Source organism: Bradysia coprophila, unplaced genomic scaffold (genome assembly GCF_014529535.1).
Source record: "Bradysia coprophila strain Holo2 unplaced genomic scaffold, BU_Bcop_v1 contig_94, whole genome shotgun sequence".
Lineage (NCBI taxonomy): Eukaryota > Metazoa > Arthropoda > Insecta > Diptera > Sciaridae > Bradysia > Bradysia coprophila.
The window spans coordinates 7,548,052-7,568,030 of NW_023504022.1; the positions used below are offsets into that span (position 1 = coordinate 7,548,052).

At 33.0% G+C, this 19,979-nt stretch overlaps 1 protein-coding gene across 1 annotated transcript in view; it reads right to left on the reverse strand.

Moving 5' to 3' along the window:
* Window positions 1–3,306: 3,306 nt before the first annotated feature.
* The window catches only part of LOC119085216, a 66,563-nt gene continuing 49,890 nt past the window's right edge, over window positions 3,307–19,979 (reverse strand). The window contains exons 4-5 of the mRNA XM_037195526.1: window positions 17,421–17,560; window positions 3,307–7,590 (exon numbers count right to left, since the gene is read on the reverse strand). Of these exons, the coding sequence (XP_037051421.1) occupies window positions 7,114–7,590; window positions 17,421–17,560 (617 nt within the window). The 3' untranslated portion in view covers window positions 3,307–7,113. The remainder of the gene's footprint in view (window positions 7,591–17,420; window positions 17,561–19,979) is intronic.

Sequence of the window (19,979 nt, forward strand, 5' to 3'; positions counted from 1 at the left end):
TACGATAACTATCCTCGCCCCGTATCCTCTGGATAGTACCTGTCCAATGAGCCCTCACACATGTGTGTCCATTTCGAGTTCTATAGTTTGGTGATCATAAGGTCCCTCACTTCACTTATATGAAGTTTCTATTAAAATTTCAAGCCGAATCTATTACTTCAATATGTTTATCGAATAATTTGCTATATGGAACTGCAGCTTAATCTTGTCGTTGTTAGCGGATGAATGGCCGATTTTAAACTGTTAATCCACAATATGTTGCTTGGGAGCGTCCAGAACCCTGTATGAGAGTTTTCATATTTTCACCGTCGCAAACATAATGACAGTTCAACTTGAGATGCAGGAACCATTTTTAATTTGAATATTTTTTAACCTTCTCGGGTAAGTATTTCATCGTTGTTGATGGCAGATGATTGCCGAATTTATTGTTTTATTAAGACAGTATTCTTTCGGCTCTAAATAAATGGACATTGCCTTCTCTAATTAGCAAAGTTTCTTTGAAAAATTGATTTACCTAGCTGCTCTTTGCATTTGTTCATTGAAGAATGTTCAAATAAAGAAAAGAATTTCTCTTCGATATTCGATTTTGTGTAGGAACAAAAAATGGTTCGATGGCATTACTTACCTGCAACATATTTGCCTTAAAATTGAATCTTTGAATCGAACTAAGCGATCAAACCTACGTTGTTAACCATTTTTTTTTTCATCAAATTGATGTTATTTCATGTTCATTCGTTCATGCATGCGTAACACTCTTCACGTACTTCAAATGTTTTTTTTTGCGCTAATAGCACACTACTCGTTAACCAGTCACATGCCTAGGACACCCACGCGCGAAACATTAAAACTATCGCTAGGCGCCACAGATTCTATGGAACTTTCATTTCGAAAATTGAAGAAAAAAATGGTATTTGTTGATCTCTTGTTAATGTATAGACTGGTGCGCTGTCGAGTCACGCCGCCGTGGATCAATAAAGTGAATACGGTATCTGGACACGCTTATGCTGTTTAGTGTATATGTTATCCGCTTATAAATCACTCACTCACCGATGAGGTCACCTTAACATTCAGACTTTCTGTTTCGACAAAAGCCTCTCTCCATAGCTGAAAGTTTTTCAAAACAATCATTGGTGGAAGGAGTAAAAATTTGACCGAAATATTGATGAGTGATGTGCTCCCATTTCCTCCATTTATTTGCTTTTCTTCTCCGATGAGACTGATAAAAAGAATAAGTTTTCTGTCATCAGGCCAATATCTTCTTCTAATATATTTGGAAAACGCATTGACAAACCATTAACCTTTCACCAGACGGCAAACATAACAGCATTTTTACTATTGAATCTATTACCTCATTTGATAAAATTATTTTCAAGAAATCGATTTCAAATCATTTACTTCACTTTTTTGAACTTGTCATTCATTTCTGAAGTCGTACCTCAGACTGACCGTCTCTCGCACACTCATTAAGGAAGGGTTAAACGTTAACAGAACGTTTTTAAATTCGGCCTAATATTGAACAGTGTCAATTTCTGTTATTAGAAATTTCTGAAGAAAATTATGTTTCGAATTTGCGTTGCAAAAACAGAAAGACCAACTTTTTTCGATAAAGAATGCTGTTCTAGAGCTTGTTGCGGCTATGATTTTATAATCCAGACAGTTGCAACAAACAATAAAGTTTCGGTTTGCCATTTATATTTTGATAAACCGCTTAGTTTTCCACAATTATTTGCTGATCACCACAGCTACTTCTAATAAAAGGTGGCGCACAGATCCCGACATGGATGGTACGAGTTTTTCGCTAGATAAAGAAATGATATTTAAAAGAAAAGAGCATTAAGATATAGGTGAAGTGATTTATTTAAGTTTTTATTTTTGTTTTTATTTTTTATACACAAAATGGATTTGCTTTTCAATCGAAAAAACAAATTGTCTAATAATCTATCGTAAATACTTAGTCGTATAAATATTTTAATGAAGAGGGGCGTGTTTGTTTTTTTTTTAGAAAAAATAATAATAAAATTAATAAATTGAAGTTTTACTAAATAATTTTAGGTGATTTCCTCCCACTTCTTTTTCGTTTTATTTAATTTAATTGATGACACATTTATTTAAAATTGTAATTATTTTAAGTTTTTAGTAATTCGTTAAATATAATAAGAGTAACATAAATAAAATAAAATTAAAAAATAAATTTTTTTCATAAAAAAAGAAATCATCGATACACATAAAAAAATGTCCTTAAGCATAATTTCCATTGATTTAAATTTAATTTGTGTGTTTGTGTGTGTGTTAAGAAGTTTGTCATTAAATTAAAATAACAAAAAAAGTTCTATAAAAAAATCGATCGATGGTCGCAGAATTCTATAAAATTGTCCATTTTGTATTATTCGTATAGTTCGCTTAATTTAAAAAATAATAATTTTACAGACAAGAATTGATATTTATGTACATTGCATTTACACACTGGAAACTAAAGACAAATTTAATTTGATAAAATTCTGCAAGCGTCCGACGAAACCATTCAATATTTTATATAATACATTGGTTATACAAATAAATTACATTTATAGTTTCTTGCTTTCTAGACTACATACAATTTGTAATCGAAAGTTTTGTTTTTATAGCCCATTTCAAAATGGATGTCATTTTACAAACTCTACATTCTACCAAAAAGACATAGTAGATGAGATTGGATGCTGCGAAAGTAATTCATTACATGAGGCACAAATTTTGTGATAGCAAACTAACAAGGTACTGTCGAGCAATAAGCTGCGGTAACTGTTTTTTCGATAAATGTAGACGAGGTATGCAACTACACTGGTCGAAAAACATTTGCCGAAGCAAGTTGCTCAAAAACACCCGAGTGACTTTGTCAGTATCACAAAATTGTTTCCGAATTAATGAATTACGTTGCAGCATCCAATGTGTTCCGTTTTGCTGTCAACCGCATACGAAAGTTGATTTTCACAAAAAAATTCACCAAAAATTAACCTAAAATATTCCACATGTAATCGATCATTTTCGTAGCGATCAAATTGCTTTGTAATGGTCAACTTTCTCATGGGGCAGGCAGTAAAACAATTTTCATTTATTGACAAGTTTTACGTTTATTGTCTAACATGATTTTTTATACTTCCAGCTATTCCATCTAAACGAAAAATATCGCTTACGAGCTTAGAAAGTAACAATAAAAACATTTACAACAATGTTATTTAATAAAAAAAAAGACAAAAGAATTTCATTTACCAGAAAGTAAAAAACTTTAACTCATCTTTCGTCATACAAAGTCCATTTTCTTTTCGTTTCTACTTAGTAATGTTAATTTTGAAGGAATGTCAGTTTATTCTTTGTTAAATGGAATATAATGATTATAGAAACTGGGCAACTTTTAATACGGAAATCGGTTAATTTTCTATTTGAACAGAAAAATACTATTTCGGCAAAATGTGCAATGTTTCCCCATCGGAAATATATTCATAAAAAGCTATAAATACAAATCAATTTGGGAGTTTTAAAAATACTGTCTGCGTGTCCTTAATTCATCCACACGTTTCTATTTTGGTCCTACATGTTGAGATTCTTCAAATTTTATTTTCCTTCTTTCTTTCTGCAAATACTGCAGCAAAGATAAGTACACACATCGTGAAAAATGCTTTGGAAAATTTATCTGATGCTGCTGTTGGGTGTGCAATTAAAATTGGTTTTCATTGTAACGGAATCATTAATACTTTTCCAGTTAGCCATCCACTTAGATTTCAAATAAAATCAATAAATTATGACTACAGATGGCGTGTTCTTTAAGTATTCGACTATTTGGAAAGTGATTGTTCCATGATGTGTGTACTGATCTTGAAATTTGTCGAAATTTGTAAATGCCTTTTTTATCTTAGAATGTTGCTGAACAAATAATCTGGGTACGATAACACATTTTCATTGTTTAGATGTGTGCATAATTAGAGACCCCACCGGTGTTTTCATTAAAAGAATGATGATGAAATGATTGACGAATCAGTTTCACGAAATTGAAATTGTTCAGGGAGCTGCTTGTGAATAGCAGAGTCTATTTTTGAGAAAATATTTTCTTAAATTTTAAGCTCTAAAATAGTTTCTGGAACATATCCAGTTTACCAGTTTACACTTGAATAGTCAAATGCAGAAACGGGATGTGTTTCATTAGCGAATTATAAGAAAAATGAAATTTCAATGATTTAGCTACGTTTTACATAGTAAGAGACGTGTAGCGTTGCTGCATTTAACTATTCACTTAGTTGAGCTTTAAGACCACACAAGAAACTGCACGATGCATTTGGTTGTCAATGTCATCTGTTATCATTTCGATGAACAACAAATTATAATTTTGTTCAATTTCAAGAGCAATTCCTGCATGTGAAAACAACAATTAGTATTAGATGTAGGTGTCTAGGTTGACTGTAATGACATACAACCAGAAATTGTCAGCAGAAAAACGTTCTTTGAAAATGATTTAAGCTTCACCGGAATTTTTCCTAATCGACATTCTTACGCCGTACTGCATTAACACTTAGTAATGCCGGTGTTCACCGAAATGTATACACATGCATATCAATTCGTAATAATTTATTCAAATCAAAGCCATTTCACTGAGTCACACATATTAAATACAAAATCATCTATTTTACAAAGTGAATTTGATACTATAATACAGAATCAAAAGACCGACGACGACGGACATTTTCCGTTTCACTTGCACTTAACAATTGGAACAAAATTCTTTTTTTTTTAATTTTATTTTTTTTTTTTGATAAAAAGATTTTTGTGTTCATGTAAATAAAACACCAAGAAAAGTTTCGGGTTTTATGATGTAGGTGTGTGTGATACGATTTCGTTTTAGTGTAACATTTGTATTTTATAAATGTGTGATAAAGTTATAGATTACAAAGTATTTAGGTCAATGATTCAGTTGTTGGGAGAGTACTGACAAACAAAATTGTCGCTGGGCATTGAAATAGATGTTGTGTTGTATGCACTGAAATGCGTATGATCGATGGATGACCAGATTGCTCTCATTTGAAGATCACAGAATTCCAAAATAAATTAGAAACATCTTGCAGAACATCTGTTATGGACAAAGACAACCAACACATACTATGTGTTATCCCTAGAGTTCTCTTATTATAGCAAAATTAATGTAGAACCAAATGAAGTAAAAGATTTCGCATCATCAAACACTAGATGATATTTTCAACGAGGGTCTGATATTGAGAAATATTTCACTAAAGTTCACCGAATTTCACCAAAAAATTAAACAAATTTTGTGAAGTTTGGTGATTTAGTTAGCTCAATATTACGCTTGGCGTTGGTAAACGGTTCGATCATTCGCTTCAGCAACATTCTGTTTCGTTGGAAATAAAAGCTCATCCAAAGACGATTCTAATTAAAAATGATTAGCTACACACGGATTCCATCAATAATATATTGATTTTGCGCATTTGATTATATTACCGAAGGCAACACCACTTATGCAACATCACTCGGATGTCTCCAAAACTGCTGAATCGATTTCGGTTGTTGTTTGAATTAGGTCGAATTTAAGCCCGATTTGAAAAAGTTTCAAAAATTTTCCATCTTTTTAATTTTGTACACACGAGAACAGGGCATGTTCTCATAAAATTGATTCCAGAAAATTTTGAAGAATTTCGTAAATTTTCATGAAGTTAATTAAATTCTTGAAATTCTCAATATTCTTGAAAATGGTCAAAACAGTGAGATTCAAGAATATTCGAGAATTTTGAAGAGTTTGAATTAAATTCCTAAAATTCTCAAAAATGCATGAAATTGTCGAAAATTCCTGATATTCTCGGAATTTCCTGAAATTCTTGAAAATTCTGAAAACCAATTTCTAAAAATAGGCCTTGCAAGAGATGGTCTAACACATGAAAATGGTATTCACAAAACAGGATTTTCTTTGTGCATTTCATTGAGTTTTTCGAACGATTATTTTCCTCTATTTTTGACTGGGAAAGGGCTTTCCATACGTTTATCTGTTATTATAAATGCCAAAGCCTTCCGTCAAATAACGTCAAATTTAACTTCATTTAGAAAGATCTGCAATTAAGTCGAATCGGTTTAGCAATTTCGGATGTGTTGCCCTGCTAGGTTATTAGTTTTGATTATTTTAGACACAATTTTCTTCTTGCAATAAATATATTTAAAAATGAAAAATTATTTCGAGAATTTATTGTCACAAAATACTGATTCGAATAAATAAAGTTGATTCTCGCCTTAAACGTTTACATTCTGTTGTTAACATTAATTAATTAATTATTATAGCTATTAATACACGGATTAATATTGTTACGATTGGATTATGATTTCTCCCATTTCATTAATTTAGTTTGTCATCTCTTTATTTAAGCCCAAAAATTGCTCCCATTTAAACACTCACTCTCAGTAATTGCCCTAACTTGTTGTGCTTGCAATCGGCCAAATAAAGTCTATACCTAGAGAGCTTTTTCATTTGCTTAACTGCTGTTTGACAACACTCAAACACAACACTCGAGGTTACTTCCATTATGGAATATCTTACAGTTTTAGTACTTTTTGTCAAATTTAGAACAAAAACAAAAATTTTTCGAAAGGATAGAACAGCCTGGACTATATGTACCACACTGCTTCCTGTGCGCGCACAAATTTTTCTTCTACATTTTATTGACGCTAGTCTGTCGAAATATTCGGAAAAACGAAACCTCTGGAGTAAAGAATGGTACTAGGTCAGTCAATAACGGCAGTATTTGGAGAATAATGCACCAAAAATGGATTTTAGAGACTCGACAAAGCATACGGTTCATTTCTCTGAATATTGCGCATACTAGCAAAGCTCACATTTTACCCCCAATGCACATTGTACAAGTTTCGACCTATCATTTGCCTGTAATCAACGAAGTACAAGACAAACGGAGAGCTCCCCTAAGAGAAAATTGTCTTAGTATTTTCAGGTCAAGGAGCGTGAACTTTGACAAACTTCTATAGATTCGTCATCCTGCATAACGAACGAATTCCGCTCTCATTTCATTTCATCGTCTAATTTGTGGGACTAGTGTTGCACTCTTGATATTTTATATGAATGTTATGTCATTACAGAATTTTATCGACTTTTTTAATAATCCTCCGTTGTGCATGTTGTGCATGACGAAATTTCGGCAATAAACCGCTATTGCTGTTGGTAACTTTTTTCGGTGTGGCTTTCGGCTTTTTCACAATATCGTCGTGCGTACAATTCGCATTCGGTTCGGTTTCTTGGACATTACTGTAGGAAAATCGTTTGGTTTGGGGTCCATGTCGTCGTCGTCCGGTCGGCCGATGATCTTGCATCCTCCGTGCCATTTCCTTTTTGCGGCGATTGGTTTGCATTTTATGACTTTTCGTTTCGTTTTGAACTACTTCCTCTTTTTGGAAATTATAACAATCCGTATTTATGTGGGGCGCCTTGTGACGCACCGGTTTACCGTTTTTGGTGAAACCCAAGAATATTTTGTCGTTCATGGCCGAACGATATCGGAACCAGCCGTTTTCCAGTGTTTCGTAAAAATAACACGATTCGTGAAGATTTTTCTGTAACAATAGAAAATGAAGTTGCAATTAGTCAGGTGACACAAATTGGTCGACAAGAATTTTTCAGACGAAATCCAAATTAATCTGGGAGCAGAGTCACTGGAAATTCATCCAATTCTTCATTATTGTAATCGTAAAATTATTAATTTCTTTACACATCCTGTCAGTTCACATTAAAACCACCAGAAAAGTGTGATTGATTAAATTGATCGAAAATTCGTCGTGTCGTCTATCTATTACATTCCATTGTCAGGGAAATTCTTCGCTCTTCTTCAGAAAACAATACAAATGAATACAAAAAAAAGAACTTATCACCTTGGTCAGAAACATTTTCCAGATAATAAAAGTAAATCACGGAAAAAATACCTTTTCGTCTGATAAATGTAATTTCGGTGATGCTGATAAGGCAAGTTTCATTCATTAAAAAAAAAAATCCGACCACATCACATTCAATTGATTGTTATTTTGGAACAGTTATCGGTATTCCCTATAGGTATTGATACGTGAAGCACAATAATGTTATGAAATTGGCCCAAAGGCTTAAACTTTATTTCGTCACAAACAACATAATTCCGAGCTATATCGTGGTCACTATTCGCCCCCGTTGACGAATAGTCAATATTCTCTGCGAGGTCTATTTTTCGAGTATAAATTAATAGTTTTGGCAAGTGTGGGAATTGCGGAACGAGTCGAAGGCGAGTGAAATTTCCCACAAGCTGAAACGATAATTTGCAGGCAATTGTAGGTCGAAAATCGTTCTTTTCATCGAATTTCATGCACTTTCGCTGACCATAAACTGCAAAATCCATAGCAAATCTCGGGATAAACGCGAAAATTACTTTTACATGACTAGGGATAAAAAGATGGAAAGTAGAGTTTTCGTGTGAATTTTGTTGATCCGAGGCGAAACCGAGGTCAATAAACACACGAAAACGAGACTTTTCATTTTTATACCGAGTTATGTAATGGATTTTACATGCTGAGGGCGTCGAATGAAGTGCTTAAAACATGAAAAGTACGGTTTTCGACGCATGTAGCATGTAAAATACTATTTCATACCTAGGGCCCGAAAAGTGCGACTTCGTCCAATATGAAAAATACTATTCGTACCACGGACTAAAAGTCTTTTTTAGCGTATTCGAATCCAGACCTCGCCTTCGGCTCTGTCTGGAAACTTCTCACACGTTAAAAAAGACTTTTAGTCCTAGGTACGAAATGTACTATTATGCAACTCGAGATCGCAGAGGTCAATAAACACACGAAAATGAAACTTTTCATTTTTATCCCGAGTTATGTAATATGGACTTTGTAACCTAAACCAATTTTCTTATTTTCCCTAGGTGTGTAATAAGCTACTTTCGACCCTAGGGAAAACAAAGGCAGATAAAAGATTATCGCCTTGTAGACAACAGAATCTACTTATCAAGTTCTACGTGTTCTTCTAAGGAACAAAATAATAATTGTTCAAATCAACCTACGACATTACGACTGATGACAGACACAGATATAATTGGTAAACCAGTACTATCTACTTCTATATCCATACAACAACTTTATTACACCTAACGAAAATTTAGGCGCTAATTTATAACTGGTCCGAACTGGTCCTAATTTCTTTCGTATTTTTTTATTCATTACATTCCAAGGCACACTTATATTCCAGAATGCGGAAGAATTGACGGAAGGAGTCAGATTAAAATTACATACCAAGGTAGTACATAAGCACCAATAAACGTAGTAAAAAAAAGAAGGTTTAACTGGGATCAAGACTCACTGAAGAATGTAAGGTCATTTGTAACATTCTTCATGTCGATGCCAGACAATTTATTGCCTGCCTAATATTGTGAGTGATATTGGAGAAAAACGTGTGCTACCTTCACAACGATTACAGGGCACAGAAACAAACACACCGAATTATGGTAGTGACATATGACGGAGTACTTCCATCAATTAGATAAAATATTTTACGAAAATCACAATAATAAAGTCTTATCATAATTTTGGTTTCAGATTCAAAGCAATGATATAACTGACTTCGTGTGTAGTGTGTCCATATGTACAACACAACAGAATTTTTTTTTTAAAGAGCGTAAGTAAATATTCATTATTTATCTTTATGCTGGTAAAGACGATTAACGCCGTTAACAGATTTAAATAATAAACCTATTCCGTCAAGGTACCGTAATGTTTCTCCTTGTGAGTGTGTGTGTTAGCGTTGGCTTGTTTGATAAGGTTTCGATTCGATTTTACCTGTTTTGAATAAATCATTTACCTCTCAGGATAAACTTTTTGATATAAAGTTGATAAGCGGACGAACTTTGAGCTCGAACCGGGCAGAAATCAAAAATCAAATATTTTATCGACACATGGATCTTCATTCAAGGTGGTTCGGTTATTATACCTCAAAATATCAATGTTAAAACTCTATGCTCAAACCGCAAACCATTCATGTATGATTTAACACACTTGTTGTTCATCCAAAAAAAATTTAAAAATCAATTAGCAGAGCTAGCTAATGGGTAATTGAGTCATTAGTACTTACAAAAAATCGTCCGAGTACGATTAAACTTTATTGCTGTTTTTACGCAGTTCCTATCAAATATTTAGTCGACAACAACGAGCTAAGATCAACTTAAAACTGCGCGTACGTAAATTGTAAACATGTTCAATATCGTTCAATTTGCTGCATCGGGCTGTGAAACACATTCAACAAATTCTAGTCAATTTACAGTGCGATTAAACCATATCATATCATACGCTCTCTACTTTTGGGATTTTTTTTTCTTCAAAAAAAAATCAAATAATTTGAGTACGAGGGTTGCCTTTTATATTTCTGGCCTATGGCACTTCTAGTGTTTTCATATGATTGTCACTATGCTAGCAGATAACTTTGGACCTTTTTAGGAAGAACTACATTTATGAGAGCCGTGAGATGTTTTTCGGTCTAGTCACAGGAGCCCTTCTGACAGAGGTCTTCACTTGATTGGGAATTTTGGGAAAAATGTGTAGCATCGGGTTTTTTAGTGTTTTTTGATGCTAGCAGATAACTCTGGACCTTTCTAAGAGAAACTGTCCCAAAGAGAACAATAAAATTTTATTTGGTCTAACCACAAAAGCCCTAATATCATAGCTCCTCTTCTATGGGAACCTCGGTTCAAATTTTCATATTGTCACCATTGGGACATGGATCGTGGTAGAATGTTGGTGTTTGGAGTGGTATTGACATAGTCTCCCTGTAGCACTATGTTTGGTTCCACCAAGCAACCCCGTATGACTGGAGTAAAGAAAAACATTTTTTGTGAAAATTGAAGAAAATTTGCGAGGGCCTATGGGAGAAGAGCTCCTGTGACTAGACGAAAGACACTTTTTTGTTGTCATTGTGGTAGTTTGCCCTGTCTGCTTGCACAGTAACTAGCATAGGAAAACGCTAGAAGAGAAAACCTCCAAAATCTGAGAAAACCAATTGTGGAAAATTGTTGAGTAAATGACAGAATCCAGCAAATTTAAATTATTTTCCCGGATTTTCTTCATTTTTTTGGCATCAAAAAAATTAATGAAAATTAAAGGAAATAAGGAAAATTCGGGATAATTCCAGAAAATCAAGTCGTGGTATCGTATCCTTTGAAGTATAAGAAATATGAACTGAAACTGAAACAATCTAGTCTTGATAGCTTTTCTGTGGACATTCAAAACAGTGACTTAAATCATATAAATAATGAGTCAGACTGGCAGTAAAAACTTTGCAAAAAAAAGCAATCTATTTGATAAACACAAACCTCTTCAACAGCGGCTACGTCTTTTATTTAGTTCCTTCATTTATTATGCCCGTACTTGTTCATTACTGATAATAAAGTACACTAAAACTTTCCGCAAATGGATTTGAATTTAAATAATTTAATAATGTAGTTGTCAAGGCTTATTGTTGGAAACTTTCGAGTCTTAATTCTCAAAACTCCGAAAACATTCCGAAAAATAATTTCAGAATTTTTTCGGAATTCACATTCCCAAAAATAGGCACTGCCAAAGTTCCATCCTTTCAGAACTTTAATAAAATTCCGGCTCTGAACCCCCTTCTGAAAATCCTGTCTAGCTACGTTCCTGCATCCTTTTCCCTTCATTTATAACTTGCATTCCGATTCAGTTCATCAAAGCATTGATAATCGAAGGCTGTTGAACTTCGAGCAAATGTATCCCGCCAAAAACTAAAGAAAGTCGGATAAGAACCAAGTAAATGCTGTGTCCCACTATATTACCTCGTCGGTTACCCCTAATCAATCGCTAATCGAAAATAATCAGTGGCGACATTCCCTACTGACAAGAAAAACAAAAAATGCGCAGACAATTTGACTAAGATGTCAGGGGTTACTTCCACATTATTGTGTATTACTATGGTAATCCGATAATATGGCCTGATAAGAACATTGATAAAGCTTAGTGTAACAATAACAAGACTTGTGTCCGCACACAAATGTTTTACACACGCGGTACTATGCGCCTATGGAACTTATACATGGGAGTGTCAGTGTATATATATACAAATTTAAAGAAACAAAAATCACAAAAGGTTTGAAAAGAATGAACAGAAAACTTTTTTTTTGTAATTAATTATATAGTTGTGCTTTTATGATTTGCCTTATCTATCTTATGGAAGAACTTTTATTATCATTTTACGCCTAGAATCGTAGAGCGCGTAAATACTATACATATCTCTACCATGAATGTATATATGTATCAACACTGCTCGACAAAAAATACATAATCATCATAATGGTCTCTGTGAACATTTTACAAACAAATAATAAAAAAAAAAAATTATAATTGATCGGTTTAACTTATGTTTGTAATCAGTTCGAAATAGCCAAGAAGATAATCGAAAAAGATAACAAAAAGTTGAACTAATTTAATAGTAATTGTTTATTGATACACATAAGCGCTATAGAGCGCGGTACACATTACATTAAGGTATGGTCGCTTATTTAACAGCTTATTTAACATCGACCGACGTATACATAATATTAAGGTGAGTTGTGCTGTTGAAACTAAAAGAAAATTGCTTGTTCCGATTGGAGAGGTGCATTCTACTGTGTGGAGTGGAGAAAACGAAAAAAAAAATTATTTTATCTTTCCAAGAAATGATTTTCGTTATTTCCTTTTAATCGCACTCGTTTCACAATTGTCTTTCAAAATTTTTGAAATATTTTTCTTATACGTCAATGTGGCCGGTGGCTCATTATAATTGTATGCCAAAGGTAAGCCTTTTTTCTTGGAACGCACTTTTAGGTCAGGTGAGTTTATTAGTACGCAAAAGAATTAGTATCCTCATCGTTTTGATACCCGATATATCTGGTATAAACGTTTTATATGGAAGTTTTCCCACATAGCAACGTTTTACCGACTTGAAATCTCGTCTTACGAGCGCACTAGAAGATAGTTTTATTATAAATTTATAAAATAAAGAATTCGCATTTGATTAGCAATAAACGAAGTAAAAATTACGCGCAAGTGGTTTGAGATGAAGATAAACCAATTACAGCGTAATAACCATTCGCTTATAGTGAGAGAATTGAAGGAAGAAAATAAAAAAAAAACTATTAACGCTGTCGTTAAAACTTTAACGGATAATTATATTGTAACAACTTTACGCTTTTTTATTATTAAATTTTGACCTGTCCTGGTCATGATCACAACGGACACTTTTAATCGAGAATTAGTTTTTTTTGTACTAAATGTACTAAATGTACTAAACCTCTGTGAAAAACATATGTCAAAGCTTTAAATGGCACAGTGACAATGGTTGTTTTGTAATCAAACATGCGATACGATTTGTAATTAGATGTCCTTTTTAAATCAGAACAAAATAGATCGCGCACTGAAATGTAGTAATAGCAGTGCTATTATAGCACTAGTTTCATCTTCATCTTTTTAAGCCATTTTTTGTAAGGCGGAATAAGCAAAGAGAGTAGACGAATATGCAATAAAAAATAGTATTGAAAAGTTCTGTTAGATCTACTAGTCATCTGTTAACGACAACAGAAACAAAATTAACCGATGAGAATTGTCGATTGTTGTCTTAAATGCAAAATTTATGGTGAAGCTATTGAAGTACAAGATTTTTTTACCAGATATTGTGCGTGTAAACGAAAGAAGTAACAGACTCATGACGTTTCAACCCAATGTTTGACTACTTTTTTTTAAATTTCTAAAATTTTACCAAATTTCACCAAATTTTAACAAATTTCACCAAATTCTACCAAAATTCATCAAATCCAAAAATTTAGCAAATTTTACGATAATTTACTGCATTTTACGAAAACTTACCAAATTTTAAAAAATTTATTTTTGGTAAATTTAAGAAAATTTTGCTCGACTGTGAAAAGTCTTGACCAAAATAGACTCTTTGTCAAATTCTAAATAAGGATGTATGGGTTTATAGTAGCTTTAAGCTGTAAAATAGATAAAAAATGAAATTGAAATGTAAGATCACCTTGCTTGGACAATTGACTTCCTCCACATTCATGAATTAAATGGACGGGTACTTAAAGTGGAAGCAAAATAAAATGATCGATTCTGAGTGTATACAGATTTCAAAACCAGTATAGTCTTACATAGCGCCCGTTTGAACTGTTTATGGTGCATTTGTTAGGTTTTTTATCTGTAAACAGTTACAATGCATACGCATAAGCTCGAGTTCGAAGTAGAAACGTGCTCGCTCAAGCTCAATACACCGAAAAAACATTGTGAATGTTATAAAAATCGACCGAAAGCTTGTTATTTAGATCTATACTCGTTTTCAAATCACAAAACTTAATAATCGATGATTTCAATTTAGGTCTAAACTTAAAACTTCCAATAGAACCAGCCGGAATCAACCGCTCTAGCTTGATCAAAAAAAAAGTCGAATGTATCTTATCTCAGTATACAGGTTTCGATGACACGGTAAATATTGCAATTAGCACTCGACCATGTTAAACAAATCCATAGACAAAAAATGTGCTCCACGCGCTTCATATTATGTAACCAACAAAAATTATTTAACATTCCAGCAAAAACCAATAGAATCCCAATTTATCTTTCAATATTAAAAAATCAAAAAAAAAAGATCTGAGATTGATGTTCGGTGTCAATTAATTTAAATAAGATTTCACTGGAATTTCTATTGTTTCAGTAAAAATCAAACAGAAGAATTTCGCAAAGATAAAGTGGTTTAGAGATAATTTTGAACAGAAAAAAAAATTATTTTTATTTCTTCTTCAGTGAAAAAACAGCTCATATATACCGATTTAAAAGTGAGGTGATGCGACCAATGTTATCTCAGAAAATATTGACCAACATGTTCGAGGAAAAAAAAAATTGAAATACCGATTGTGTGTACGCGTTGTTGAGGTAGAAATTGTTTTATTTTTCAATTTTTTTTTCTTCTCTTCTTCAATTTCAGCCGGAATGTTTCTTAAGATCTCTGAAAATATTTACTCAATTTAAATCATTCAAAATTGGATTCAAAGATCATATCGATACTTATATACATGGTTGATGCTTATTTTTGACTGATGGCATCATCAGAAATTGACGCCACCCTTATATATACACACACGTCAATATTGCCACTTACATTGCGAATTATCACGTTTTAAAAAAAAATTGAAACAAAAAATTGAGCTTCGTAACGATAGACACGACATATATCTCCATAATTTATAACCGTTTACCAGGAATCATCAAAAGGATCGGTTGTTGTTTTTTTTTTCGTTATTTTAACAAAGACAATTATGTGTGCAAGACGTACGGACAGGACATAAAATTATGTGACAAAAAAAGTTCTGTTTATTTTCGACCCTATTACATAAATATCAAATCCTAGATTATAAGTTCAAAAACATGCAATTAATAGCTTATTCTACCTGACGTTCTTTTTTTGGTTGGTTCGTTTACATGTCCATCCGAACGACATGTTACAGGAAAGAAGGAAAAAAACACACAACACACAAAAGTTGCATTCTGTGTTGTGTTCTTTTCGTTTCAATTAAGTTACACACATTTTATTTATGGGCGTACGCTTCACTTACCTATTATTTAACTTCTTTGTCAGCAAAAAAAAGGGACATTTATGGGGTAAATAGCAGCTATAAATATAGTTGCTAATCAGTGACTTTAATCTTCGTTTTGTCGCATGGTCATTGTTAATATTTTGTAATATTTATTCGGTATTACGTATGGAATGGTCGGATGGACAGTACTTAGACTATACTTTTTGTTTTGGATAAATTATGATATCTCGATGTTCGGCGATAAGTAAAATGTGTGTCCATGTCCACAGTTAACAATTTTTTTATTTGTTTTTTGCTACTTTTTTTGAGTGAAGGAAAGGTATACACTGTCCGCCCAAATTAAATGGAAAAGCCCTTGTGGTTTTTTTCAATTTCAACATGGAATTCTATGTGTTTGGAAAATGCCAGCAACTACTTAAAAAACAGAAAACAAAAGTAATTTGATCCCAACCATACTCGTAAATATAAACTGTTCTCATAAACGATTCCCTCAATGCTGAATGTGTATTTTCAATCTGATAAGATCAGTGTCGGCGATTACTACTAAGTCGATCGGAATGGAGGAAGGAAATAAAAATCCGATAAGAATGTTTATGGCAAAACTATAATCCGCGATACTTTCAAAACGGTTTTGGAAAAATTCTTTGATTACCGAGGGGAGAAAATAGGAAATGTTAACAAGAGCCCCGATTTCGCGTCAGTTGGAATTTACAGTTTTTCCCAGGGCCGCCAATTTTTAGAATTTTTTTTTGAATTTTTTTCCAAAATTTAAAAAAAAAACCAAAAACTGCGAAGTCCAAAAACCGTATTTTTCTATAATTTCGAATTGTTTTGGCAACTCCGGAGCTCAGCCTTATGTTTCAACCCGCTTTCAATGATTTATGTTTGATTATTGACGCTCTCGTCTTTCATATTAATCATGCTCGTAGTGTCAAGAAATAATCGAGAGTCAGTAAAACGCAAGGCTGATTCAGCAGTTGCCAAAACCGTACGAAATGGTGGAAAAATTTGGTTTTTGGACGTTCGCTGACGTTGGACGTTGAAAAAATTTCCAAAAAAATTCCGAAAATAGGCCTTGGTTTCTCCCAGAGGTGACAAAGTGACAGTTCAAGCGAGAAAAGTTCTGTTTCCTTCCCAAGCGGTGTTGCACTTTTCTCTTTAGAAATGTCATTCAACCAATCGTCATCAAATGTTGATTTTTTCAGCACTAGACCCAAGTTTTCCAAGGAAAATTGGGTCGTGTGCTGAAAAAAATCTCATTACAATACGTGTAACACATCATGCTTTGTGCCAACCGAGAATTGAAATAGACAAGAGCACAAAAAATCATAATTTTCATTGTAAACAATCACTCTTCAAATTTGATCGATCACATTGCTTTGCATTTTCTCAAACGAATGCTGTAACAACTCATACAAATTCCATATCAACACTGCTTTGAGTGTTGTAATATCACATCAAACAGGTGCTGAAATAAGTCACTTTACAACACTAAAATGAGTGCTGAAAAGAGTCGTATTTCAATCCTCGGTGGCACAAAAGGGATTTTTTGTGTGGGAAAAGTAGTAATGAAACGAGTGTGAAAATAATGTGCCAAATAAACATTTCTTTCACTCATTAGTTCAATGAACTGCAACTACCTAAGTGGTCAGCCTGATTAGTAAAATATTCATTTAACTAAAGAATGTATTGCACCAAACTAATTATGTCAGCGGCGCCTCTGTATTCAGTTATTAGCTACGCCAATGTAAAAAGTGTAGAATGAAAGAAAATATAATTACTTACCATTGTAACAAGACGCCACTTCTTTGTGAAGCATAAGTAGGTTTGATTTTTCTCTAAGAAAAGCGTTAATTTGAAGAACTGGTTTTCTGAACCAACATCGAATGAAAAAGAGTCCACATGGAGCGATATAGTTATGATCTCTGAAAAAAAAAATTAAAAAATTTAAATAATCAATTGGGGTGTGAATTCCTGTAGAGGTTTGTAAATTAAGAATTAGGTTTGCTATCCATCATAAAGCATTAAAGTAAATCCATCCGAAATTCATTTGTCTATTCTATTCAACTGTTAATAGACGGATTATTTTGATGATCTAAACTTGGATAACTTGCGTTCGATTCATAAATTTTATGTGGGAAAAAGATTCAAATCTTAAAACAAATAAAATGTACGAAAAGACACAAATGATTAAATAAGAAGACATTTTTTATCGTAGATTTTAACATAAACGTACTTGCTCAAATACTTATAAAGTACGGCATGCATTTATGTACTTTCTAAAATGAAAGCGCTGAAACAGCAAATTGTGGAATATAGTTATATCTAAGTCTCGTTTTAGTGCGCCTTTATTTACATTTTAACAAGAACGTGATGGATGTGTTGAAGTTGAATTAGGCAGATAAATTTAATTGTAAAAATAAAGTAAAAAAAATGTTCAACGAAAACCGAATCGTTTATTTAATTTACCCATTGTTGGCGATAACGACTTCCCATTGTGAACCGTAACCAAAACGTTTCCATTTCAGTTAAGTTAAGACAATAAAAAACCTCAAAATAAACTTCAATTGTTTCGATAAAATACGGGACAGAAATATTAGAATGTTCGCAGTGACTGAACTATCGGACATGATTCTATAAAATCTCTCAAAATTTGTTTTCATTATGGTCGAAAGGGGCTCATTCAACCCTTGGGATGTAAAAGACTTTGTTGCCTTGCAGCCAGAAAACGACTCATTACCGAGTAAATGAAAACAGTTTTTCGCATTTTCTGGCCGCAAGACAATAAAGTGCTGTACTGTCTCGCTGGGAATTTTTTGTTTCGACGTGTGAGATGTATTGTTTGCCTTTCGCGAAACAGTACTAATTGAAAGCTCAATATCAATGATTTTTGTTTTATTTCAAGAATTTATAGTCACGGCGTCGAATGTAACAAACGTTGTAGGATTAACTGAGAATCAGGGTGTATTACCTGAAACTGATTCACGACAGTTCACGAAACATTATAAAGTTTTCGAGAAAATATTTCCTAATCTTATGAGTTTTACATAAAATTCCGAATGTCCTGCAACAAATTATGAATCTGTCCACCCGAAAAGTTGTTAAAATCTTTTGAGAACAGAGAGAAAACCAACATTTTCAATTTCTCACTCGGTGCAACCGATGTTAACATCATTTTTATTTTGGCTGTTACAATGCCGCAATCACATTACACAATGTCTCCTCCTTTGATCATGATAAAATATGATACAAGAATGAGAAGTTTTTTCATTTTATTTATTTTTGATATTTTTTTTTGTATATCAAAAGATACCGATCGCAATGTTTGGTTTAATGGACGCACCAGAACGTAAAACAACCTGTCACTTACATAAAATATTACGTAGGTGTTCGATATTAAGCTGTAATATATAGCCCATCGATCTCTCATAACTTGGTGAAATTAAAAACTTAATGAAACGAAATGAAATGAGATATTATTTCGATTAAATATTTTTTCTAGAAGAATTATTTCAATAACCGTGGTGATGATCATGACTTTGTGGTAGTTGGTTTAACGTAATTGGTTGGCTTCGTGTCAATATAAACGACGGATATTACTTACTAAGGTATCAATCCCTTCAATATCCACAATAGTAAGAGAAAATTAAAAGTTTTAAAAGTTGTTCATCTGTTATTGACAACTACGATCAAAATGCGAGAAATTAGCCGAATTGTTAAATGAAATGAAGTACTAGATTTTGAACAAAAAACCTGGAAGAACATTAAATATCACATTCAATCTGATTTCCAAAAAAAAAGTTTAAACCTGTTCTGATGAACGTGACCCCCTTCTCCCATTTAAAACAATTTGTTTCTTCCAAAATATTACTCACGCTCTTGATTCAATTTATTACCAATCCCGAAGGGTTATCGAAAGTTTAATCAACTCTATTCCAACTAATTTCATGTGAATTACGTCCACAACACATATGGGGATAACATTTTATTATCTGTGACCTGTGCAGATAAAATCTAGATACACCACTGTGTACATCTTAGCCATCACGATTTTATTGTGATATAGTATCGGTATAACCAAGCAACAATAATCATCTATCACCTGATGGCTCTTCCTATTTTAATCGAGAGTCGTTTATAGTTTATTTACATCAATTTATCTTAAATCATTCCCATTTTAAGATTGTTCGAAATGCAATGCCAATTTAATTCGTACCATAAACTGCCAATGCTTAATAAATACAATGTAATGTTAAAAAGCCACAAAAGGTTGGCACTGTAAAGAGTCAATTTGTTTTAAAATTCAATTTAAATAATTTTAATTACACAGAATTTTCAATTTGA